This window comes from Hibiscus syriacus, unplaced genomic scaffold, assembly GCF_006381635.1.
Source record: "Hibiscus syriacus cultivar Baekdansim isolate YM2019G1 unplaced genomic scaffold, ASM638163v2 tig00002847_pilon, whole genome shotgun sequence".
In the NCBI taxonomy this organism is placed as follows: Eukaryota; Viridiplantae; Streptophyta; class Magnoliopsida; order Malvales; family Malvaceae; genus Hibiscus; species Hibiscus syriacus.
In genome coordinates, this window is record NW_024061949.1 from 78,492 (window position 1) to 89,749 (window position 11,258).

Here is an 11,258-nt window from a genome sequence, read left to right on the forward strand (position 1 = left end):
ATCCAATCTATATTTTAATGGTTGTTATTAAATTAGGTAGTGTAAGAAATTTTCAAGATGAGACTTTTCGAGATAAGTCAATATTTTAAGATTTTCTAACATAATATGAAGGTGGATAATGATGGTTCTTAGTTTTTGTTACTGCGAAAGGCGATTAAGACGAAACGAGATTGTTCGAGTGCTATTTCCCATTTTCGACTAAAACTAAATTTATCATCGCAGCATAGTGAATATCTTACTTTTATTAATATTTAAATTTATCATAGTAACATAGTGAACACCTTATTTTTATTAATATTTATTTTATTTTATGATTATGTTTGGCCGAAAGATTTAGAGGAGTTTCCTTTACATTAAAAATTTAAAATTTTAAAAAATAAATTTACTTATTGGAGTAAAAATAATTTTAAAACTAATTACCTCTTCTTGTAGGCATTTGATAGCTGGGGACAAACTAAAGCGAAGGTCATACAATAGTAGACCACAATTAATGATGCGGGAAATACAATTATATACAGCAAAATAAGTAGTCTGAAAAAAGGCTCGCTCAACGGCATACCATTGAAGATGTTTTGCTTGTATATGAATACAATCTAAAACCAACAATTGCCGGGTTATTGGAAAAATTATAAGAATGCTAAGTTGTTGAATTAATGAGGAAGAAAAACTAAGAAAAGACTATTGTCAGATTTGAGTCTAAAACCTATTCCTGCATGTGGTCCGTATCCAGTTTTTTAACACTGGAGACAAGGCAATCGTTAGGCTGCAAACGCTAAAGTTTGAAGGATAAAACATATTTCCTATCCCATTTCTCACTGAAAAATACTACTCACGGAACAATCATCGTGAACACGCCATATCGTTTCACCCAACAGATTAGCCACGGATAGAACTGTCAGCTGAGGGAAGTAGTTCTTCTCTGCCACTGGAAGTGTATTCGTAATGACCACTTCCTGGAAAATGCCACTTGATAGCCTCTCGATTGCAGGGGGGCTTCCATTAAAAACAATACATATGTCAGCAATATGATATCAATGAAAAGGTCGGTACATATCACACTATAATCTAGTTCAGACATTTAATTTCAGACCTGAAAACTGCATGAGTACAGCATGCATAAACTTCCCTCGCCCCCTCTTGGTGTAGCAGCTCTGCCCCCTTTGCAATCGTTCCTAGCACACAGAAAGTTTGATCATTAAACATAAACTGAATTTATAACACAGCCAATGGTCAAAGAGAACCATTTTCAAGGCAGCAAACTAACTCATGATGGAAGTTATCATTTCCAAAGATGGCGAGAACAGAACTTTGCAGGAAAAAGATGTATTACACATGTTTTTTGCCACCTTTTAACCATTGCATACATCATGATAAATAAAATTAATTTGTGTATTTGTGGCTGCGAAGGGATTTATTTTGCCCTCTTCACATTGCTTTCACTCACCAGCTGTGTCAATCATATCATCCACCATAACTGCAACTTTCCCCTTTACATCACCAATAAGGTTCATTACCTGAAAAATATAAGTTAGTCAGGGTCTCTTAAGGCAATAATAATGTAATAGACATACCTAAAGCAGGAAATATAACAAACGATTAGCAGACATCAGCCTACGGCAAGTCCACAATTTCTTGATAACAACTATTAATTGCAGCATTCATTGAAACACTTTTCTAATCGATTATCCCTATTATAACTTCCACATATTGTGAGAGCATTACCTCTGCAACATTGTGTCCGTGACGCCTTTTATCCACAATGGCTAAAGGTGCATCGGACAGTTTTTTTGCAAATGCACGTGCTCTTGCTACTCCTCCAACATCAGGTGAAACCACCACCAAGTCATCAGAACAAATTCTCTTGCTGGCAAGATAATCAAGAATCACAGGCTACAGTCCACAGCACAGTAAAAGGATATACAAATTAGTAATTGCTTAGCCATCGACAGTAAACAACCATTAGTTAGAAGTTTTATTGTTGAATACCTGGCCTTGGACATGATCCACTGGAATATCGAAGTAGCCCATGGACTGCCCAGAATGAAGGTCACAAGAAAGAACACGATTTGCACCAGATTCAGTGATAAGATTTGCAACAAGTTTGGCTGCTATGGATTCTCGCCCTTGTGTCTGAAAACAATATTATAGACAGAGAATACAGTTTGGTATCATAAAAATACAATATGATTCAAAAGCTTCAGACTTAATGGAAATAAAAACTGCAAAGCTAGAACATTAATTCAATCAACATACTTCTAACACAATATAGCACAATTTGTTCTGATTATGATAAAAGAATCACATAATATCATCAAACTAGGGTACATCAGGTGGTTAGAATTTTAATCAAAATTAATTTGCAGCTGGTATCTTAGTTGATACTCCTGTTTTACCCCCTCTAATTTATTTCCAAATAGATACATCTGAACTAACCTTTCTATCAGCTCTGGCATAACCAAAATAAGGAATCACCACAGTAATATTTTTTGCCGATGCTCTCCGGCAAGCATCTACCATTATGAGAAGCTCCATGAGATTCTCATTTGCAGGAGGGCATGTTGGTTGCACTAAATATACATCACAACCTCTAACACTCTCTTGCAGCTGAACATAAATTTCCCCATCAGCAAATCGCTTAATGTTGATCTTCCCCAGCTCCAGGCCCATGTACCATGCAATTTCCTGCAGTAATAGAGCAAGCAAACATAAGCTTCAAGATACAACAAAGTATACTTGCATAAGTTCAGATACAACGAATAATCCTAATGCTTAAAGCCATAAGAGATGGTGGGCAAACCGGCCTAGCATTCTTATCCTCTCGACATGGTAATTGAAAGTAACACCTGAAAAAAATCTCTCTACAGGCAATAAGAATCAAAAGGTAATGAAATAACCTGAGAAAGTGCAGGATTGGCAGTCCCGGAGAACAATTTGATCTTGGCACCCTTTCTGTTAACAGTTGTCTCCATTCGAGCAGATTCCAAGAACTTGGGCAGCGTCCTTTCATTAAGGACTGGAATCATCGGCTTCCCGTTTCCAATATTCACTGGTTGAGCCATGTCACATTTCTAGTATTTCCAACCAAAAAAAAAAGAAAAAAGCAAGCACCCGTATGAGTAAAACATTAACAGTACACAAGAAAAAAAAGGTTTACAGGTTTTTTCTCTTTTCAGTCACCCAAAACGGAAAAAACTTGTCTTTTGCCGATAAAACTTTCTTTTACTGGAAAATAGTAGTGGACGAATCAAAACGAAGCCAAATTTTTCAAGGAAAATAAGAAACGTTGCACTGTCGATTTCATCATACGTACACACGTGCAACGAATTACATAAAAATAATACAAAAAAAATTCCAATTTTAATCAACAGAGAAAAAAAGAATTTATATAATAAGAAAAAAAAAGCCAACATCGGGAAAAAAACCCAAAAGCAAGTACAACTCACTTCAGCATCTTAAAGACACCAGCAATGAAATCAAAGTTTCTATATATAATAATGATGATAAAATTAGCTTACGAAGGTGTTGGAACCGCAGGTACCAGGGCGAGACTCAGTGTAACGAACGCTTTTATGGCCAAGAGAGCAACGGGCGAAGAGTGAAGACGAAGACGACAACGACTTAGAGGACGAAATAGTGGTCAAGGAAGCCATTCTTTTTTTGTTAATAATTTTCTCTGTTCAGGCAAATCGGGTTGGGTTCGCGGCGGCGGAGGAGATGTTGAATGAGTAAAGATGCGGTGGCGTTTGTTTTAAAATAGAGATGACCGAGAAAGTGTTGCTACGGCCCTCTTCTTCTTTTTTCTATTCCTCCCCACTACCCACGTTTGGATTCCAACGCTACAGCCTACACCCCTTTTATCTATCCTATTTGTAACGAAACTGCGCTTAGTAATAATCTTGGGTAAATTACGCATTTCACAATTCAACTTTACTCTAAATTCTATTTTACTCGCTAACGTTTTAAAACATTTAATTTAATTATTTATATTTTAATAAATCCAACATTAAATAATCAATGATATTATTAACATGACCGACTACGTTATTTTAAAAATTCCAAATAGACACTAAACTTACATAATTTTGACGTCAAATAAAACTATTTTTTTATAAACTCTAATGATCAAAATAAAAATTGAAAAAAATTGGATGATAAAATTTATAATTTAACTAATTACTTTTTTTAGTGATATTTAAAATGTGTACTTTTATTTTTTAAGTATTGTTTTATTTTACTAACATGGTTTGAACAATTTTAATCTTTCTGTCACTCCTAATAAAGCGATTTCTTAATTGGTTTATTTTATTTCCATAAATACTAACTTATTTCTATACATGAAGCGACTAAATTGGTAACGCCGAATTACAAGATTAAATTAATTAAATATAAACATCAAATAAAAACTATATCTTCTTCTAATATCATGCACCTCACTAGTCTTCCAAATAAAATATATATTTTTTATTATTAATCTATGATGATTATAGGTGGTATTATTTGTTTTGAATACTCCTAATCTTATATTTGTTGATGCTCGAACATGAAATCTTTAAAGATAACAATCGTCAATTTAATTATTAAAATCGTTTGGTTCGTGCATATATAATTATTTTTAAAATAAGAAATGTAATTTATTAAAATTTAAAAGATGAGTTTCTTAATCACTATATTTTGTTTTGCAGCATCTTTCTTATTGTTTTTATAAAACTGATTTTGCATGTCTTTTTCTAAATATTTTTTTGAATAGATTAACTACATGATTGATCATTCATGTTTTTATTTTGTATACATTTCTTTATTGATTTCAAAAAATATATAATATAAAGTCATTTTCATTTTTATTTAATTAAGATGTAGTTATCACGAGTAAATTTTCATTAAAAATTATGATGTAATCACATATTTGTTTCTTTTTATTCATATATTTTCTCAATTTAATCATATTTTTAATAAATTAAAATAAATTTAATCTTCAAATCGAATGATGCCACGTGTCATTGGTACTATGTGTCATGTCACGTGTTACTATTCGGTTGGAGGACTAACTTTATTTTAATTTAATTTAATATATTTTTATTTTAATATATATTAACTTTATTTTAATAAATTAAATATATTAAAGTAAAGTTAGTCTTCCAACCTGATGGTGACACATGACATCATTCGATTTGAGGAAATTTATTTGAATTTATTAAATCATTGAGAGAATATGTAAATAATAGGGATTAAATGTGTTACTATACCAAAATATCATAGCACCTAATCTGTTAATTGTCAACGGTAATCAACTCATAATTATCGCATCTTAATTAAATAAAAATGAAAGTGATTATATATATTATATTTTTTAAAATAATAAAAAAATAGATAATACATAAACAGGTCAATCAAAGAAGACATTTTTTTTAATTTTTAAATTAAAAATATAAATAATTACAAATTACATATGAGTTAAACAAAGTTAAACTAAAATATAAGTAAATAAAAAGTGGGTCCAGACTTTATTGGGCCTGCGCCACGTACAAAAGTGAACTCCAAATGGACGGTTGTAGCGTCAGTCAGCGTGGACTGAAACATTGAAGACTTTGCTTTCACATTTAACCGTTTTGTTTATTATCATTATTATTTGTTGGAATAAATGCTTTGTGGAGCGGCAAATTCAACTCCAAACTTCCATCTAATCTATTCCTTTACCAGATTCCAAGAATTTTCTTCTTCTTGCTTTTTATTCCATTACGAATAAAATCATGAAAACTCATAAAATCATAGCAAATACATTATTCTATTATATTTAAAAATATAAATTAAATTTATAATCTTTTTAACAACTGATGATAACACACCATATAAATATAATGACTTACTTAAATCCTTAAAAAGAATAACACTCAATTTTACTATCAAAATCTCTTAATAAATTCAAATCAAAATCATTCGATTCTTAGAAAATATCAAAATATAAATTTTTATATTTAGTTTGACCCATGAATTGTTAGACTTCGTGTTCAGGGTTGAATGCATGAATGAGACAAGTGTCGTATATTGTATGGATGGCTTAACAAGCCATCAATGTCTTATTGTTTCAAGAGAGGAAAAGAGTGGAAACAAATGTGGGACAGCTCATTCCATTGTTCACATTTGTGGTCGTGTTTACTAGGTAGGTAGCAAAAACGTGTATTTAAACTTAAATGCTTTCTATACCAGTATTAGCTTATGCATCATAACCTACACACGCACAACACGAGTTTTATAAGACATATCACTCCGCCAACACCTATTTCCTATACGAAACTAGTTATTTGGAGATAGATATTCAGAGTTTAAATTCAACTACTTGTATCACGTTTATTAATTTGGTAAAATAAGAGAAACAATTTTCTTTCTCATCTAAATCAGAAGAGGTGAACCATCAATTATTGGCTTAACCTTTTTCTTTCTCATTGTATAAACGATTGTTAATCATCATCCCGTCCGTCGTACATCAATATTAGTGTAATGAATGTGAACATTTTTTCGCCTGAAAGAATTAGTTACACAACAAAAGAATTTAGACATGCAACTATATTTTCGAGCTCTAATCACCACCAAACCCTGATTCAAGAAAGGTTTTACTTAAAGGTGACAAGATGAGCACAGATAGTCCTTTTCCAACTCAAGATAGGATAAGATGGACAAAAGCATGACGAATGGTGTAAATCTGTAGAAGAGAGCCTACAACCTTAACAAGCAAGTATTGTAACGAGGAAAAGTCGAGTGGAAAACATCATTCGAAAAAAGGTGTCAATTTGTATAAGCGCAAACAAAGTACATGTAACCTAATGATACATCAAAGAGGTGTAGAGAAAGCACATACAACCACAAATGCATGTCAGTAAGTTCTCATTCAACCTCATAGAAAGTTTCATAGATAATGAGATGATGTGTGATTAGTATGAGCAATATGCAATTAGCATGCGTATAGTATGTTGTAAATGTATGTAAACAAAATAATATATTTCTGTGAACGCTTCGTCAAAGGTTAGGGCAGATCATATGACCACAGGGTTGAGATCCTTTAACCTTGCAAATTTAATCAGGCATGATGTATGTACGAATTAGTTAGGTATGTGGCAAGCTTACAATCAAAGTAATATTAAGCCTACAGTTGAATGGTTATTTTGAAAGAAAAAACAAAAGAACTAAAGCCAAACATGTATAAGCACAATAATTGCAATCATATTAAAATTAAGCGGTTATAAACTTATAAATCTTTGTGTGATTTTTTTCTGTAAATTGTGAGAGATGATTATGATTTACTTTGTAAGTCCTTGAGAGATGTCTATTATTGTTGAGATAAATCGCTAGAAACATTGTAGTAGGCTTCTCTAGAGATTAATTGAAACTAAAATACTAAAAGGTTTGAGATTAAAGTTAAAACATTGAAAATCGTAGTGTAATATCCCTCTAGAGAAGAATCGTTTATCCTAGTTTCATAGATCTCTCTTCTCGAAGACCTTTGATTGAGCCACAAAGATGATTGTAAATTCTCCACCACTAGGATGGTGCTAAGGACACATATAGATGCTTCTAAATGAGATATCTTCGCATGTACATCCTAAGAAACTTCTTGGTTGGAGTCTTTGACCTCAGGGTAGGGGACATGTATTAATTCTTATATTTTTTTTCTAATTTTATGATATTTTATTATGAATTACTCTTACAAATTATGGGAGATGCCTACGTAAGTTATGGGAGACACCTCTAGGTGAGATGTTTCTTATGAGATGTTAGTTAATAAGATGAATTTTGTGACTCTTGATCCAGTGAAGAATCCAAAAATATTTTATAGATCGGGTTAATATAAATATACCAAAATTTTTATCTAAAATAATATATATATACTAGTATTTTTTAAAATTTAAAATATAATAACAATTATATATATGGATTAAATCTAGAAAAAATATTAAATGGATTAATATAATTTTCTAACATAATTCATACATGTTATTTATTTAGGGTAAATTAACTATTTGGTCATCCGTCTATTACTTAATTTATGTTTTAGCCACTCAACTATTATTTTTTCAAAATCGTAGCTAACCTTACATTTTGGTTCTATTTTGATCACTCACCATTAAAAAATTTAACGATGTTAACATGACATTTTTTAATTCTTTTTCAATCATGATATGGCGTTATCTCATGATGAAATATCAACATCAGTACTAAATTTTTAAAGATGAGTGATCAAAACAGAACCAAAACGTAAATTAAATATGATTTAAAATATATAATAGTTATATGACTAAAGTAGAAAGTAAATAATTAATGAGTGGCTCAATAAGTAATTTATTCTCTCTCTTTTTTTGGGTATAGGGGCTATGGCCTAGGTAGGCCTAAGGATCCACCCCTATCTCAGCCTAAATCAGAATAGATAAATGATAAATCATTATCTTAATATAAACTTTAATAGCTAAAATGATATTATGCCTACACTGGGTAAATTGGAGGAATATTATAGTTGAATTTTTTTTATTTTTTAAATATTGCATTGATGTTTTTATTTTTCAATCTGTGATATAATATATAGTGAACTCGAAGACGTAAAGAACGATTGGCGTCTTAACTGTTCATAAAAAGTAAATTAAATAAAAAAATTTAGGGACGCCATGAACACATGACGTCTTTATTGTTCATCTATTTAAAAAAAATTCCTGACGCCATGAAGACATGGCGTCTTCACTATTGAATATGTGAAGTCATGAAGACATGACGTATTCTTTATGGTTTTTCTAATTTTAAAAAAATTGTACGCATGAGTACATGGCATCCTTATTGTGGCTCAAATTCCAAAATTTGCTGCAAATTGCAGTGACTTAGGCGGCCAGAGCGTAGGGGTGCAGGCTATGCAGGAAGTGATGCAGCGGGGAACAGAGTTGTACAACAATTTTTTTGTGTAGTTATAATGTACGGATGTGAGTTTTAATTATGTTGATTTATTGTATATGATTTTGGGGTGTAAAAATTTTCTCATTATATAGAGTGTGGGTGTGAAGCGAAGCGAAGAGGAACGAAGGAACGAAGGAAGGGGAGGAAAAACAAGAAAACTTTAGTTTTGTTAATATTATACATACTATCACTAAAAATTTCGTCTCCTGTATTATATTTGGATAATATTATTTGGTTCAAACAAGTAAGTTGCTTTAGTTTTGTTTAAAATTTTAGTGATAGTATGTATTATATTTTGTTTAGAATTTTAGTTGTTTCCAAGTATTATTTTTTTTAATTATTTATTAGTTGAAATATTTGTTTTGATGTCTATATTTTAGTTCAAAGAATATATATTTTTGAACATACAGAGAAAATGAGCTATAAGTTTTTAGCGTATGTCCATTACAATGGATAAATTGTGAAAATTGATGTCGGAGTTGTATTTGAATCTGAAAGCCGTATAAATATAATGTTTAAAAGGGATATCACGCTTCAACAATTAAAGGATATGATAAAAATGAAAATTAGAGATGATATTGGTGGTTTGCAATACAAGTGTATGACATGTTACAATCCAGTCATATATTATGTAATATCTCTTCGAGATAATAGTGATGTTAAAAGCATGATTGAATACACGAATAAAAAATACTCAAATTATTGAGTTATATGTTGAGGTGTGTGAGATATATGATGTTCTTGGCTCATCCAGAAACGTATTTGGAAATTAATCTAAAATGAGTTTTGGCAGTAGGACAACGAGTGCACTTCATCCATATGGATGCCCTTCGACATACACACATGTTAATATGAATGTTGATGTTGACGTTGAAAATGTTCGAGGTCGTCGGGGGAAACACTTGTCGATTCTAGAGATGGTGATGAAAAGGATCTCAAATTGATTGGTGATGACCCTATTTTTGGTGGTGGTGAATTTATTTCTAACGATGATGCAATTACATTCTATCAACCTCTCGCTCACATGAACTTAATAGATTACGATGCGATGAAGGCGCCTGAATTTCCGGATATGACTTCGGGTAACTTTCATGACTTATCTATTGAGATTCAATTTAATAGAAAAGAGGAAATTACATTGGCAATTAAAGAGTGTTGCGTCAAAAACCATGTGGACTTCGTTGTTGTAGAATCCAGTATGAAAACTTTGTTTGCAAAATGTATTAAATATGGAGAAGAGTGTAATTGGAAGATCCCTAGTGTCTAAACTTCTGGGGGAAAATGCTTGGGTGATCACAAAGTAAAATGGTGATCATACATGTTTACGAAGTTCTATCCAAAAAGACCTCCGATAATTGGACTCGAATGTAATATGTGAACACATAAAGATGTTGGTTGCAGCAAATCCAAGAGTTTACATTTCAATGATACAAGCATCTATTAAGAACCAGTTTGGTATCAAATAAAATACGTGAAGGGTTGGCATGCAAAGGAGAAGGTAAAGAAGTTAGTGTTTGGTGATTACAATAAGTCCTACAATGAGCTACCAGTTTTATTACAAGCAATGCAATATTTCATCCCATAGACTATAGTAAAGTATCAAACTTTGGATGCATACAATCCAAAAGGTCGACTTGTGGAAGGGAAGAAAATATTCTATCGATTATTGTTTTGCATTCAGACCATGAATCGAAGGATTTCCATTTTGTAAACGGATGGTCCAAGTTGATGAGACGTGGTTATATGAAAGATACAAACATGTATTGTTGATAGCAGTTGCACAAAATAGTGACCGAAATATCTTCCTTATTGCATTTGCAATTGTTGATAAGGAGTCAGTGGAGTATTGAAACTTTTTTGAGTAAATTACGTGAGTATGTTGTTCGAGAAGATGTTGTTTTCCTGATATCCAATAGAGGAAAAGGCATTTTAGCTGCAATTGAACGACCATGAAGTCGTTGGACACCTCTACACGCATTTCCCACGTAAAGTATAAACCATATTGGTATGAATAGTTGGGAAATGTGGAAAAACACCGCATTCGTTGTGAAGTTTTAAGCATGGGTAAGTTTTATTCTATCAATCTCAATTATATATGCGTATATATTTATAAATTTTCGTTTTCCTTGATGCTAATATCATATATGATGAAACATGTTATGAACTATTGTGACCAAAATTTGAGAGGAAGTTAGAGCATTTGAAGGTTTTCGACAACCATGTGTATCTGTTGGCAAAAAATATTGGAAGGGAAAGATGGGCTCAATCATACGATGAAGGTCGAAGAAACATACAAATGACAACCAACCTTGTTAAAGCCATAAAAG

At 31.8% G+C, this 11,258-nt stretch overlaps 1 protein-coding gene across 1 annotated transcript; it reads right to left on the reverse strand.

The window, feature by feature from the left end:
• Positions 1 to 532: 532 nt before the first annotated feature.
• Positions 533 to 3,826, reverse strand: LOC120160054 (ribose-phosphate pyrophosphokinase 1-like). Its single transcript, XM_039170516.1, has 8 exons — positions 3,516 to 3,826; positions 2,895 to 3,068; positions 2,434 to 2,682; positions 1,987 to 2,130; positions 1,723 to 1,890; positions 1,445 to 1,514; positions 1,091 to 1,172; positions 533 to 993 (listed from the first exon to the last, which is right to left on the reverse strand). The coding sequence occupies exons 1-8, from the start codon at positions 3,648 to 3,650 to the stop codon at positions 813 to 815; spliced, it is 1,203 nt and encodes a 400-aa protein (XP_039026447.1). The 5' UTR covers positions 3,651 to 3,826; the 3' UTR covers positions 533 to 812.
• Positions 3,827 to 11,258: the final 7,432 nt, after the last annotated feature.

Bases quoted from the DNA above. Each gene is read 5' to 3' on its own strand.
- LOC120160054 (XM_039170516.1), bottom strand. From the start codon at position 3,650: ATGGCTTCCTTGACCACTATTTCGTCCTCTAAGTCGTTGTCGTCTTCG. The intron at 3,069-3,515 runs GTAAGCTAATTT...TGGAAATACTAG, and splicing joins CCTGCGGTTCCAACACCTTC to AAATGTGACATGGCTCAACC. The intron at 2,131-2,433 runs GTTAGTTCAGAT...TATTGTTTTCAG, and splicing joins ATGCCAGAGCTGATAGAAAG to ACACAAGGGCGAGAATCCAT.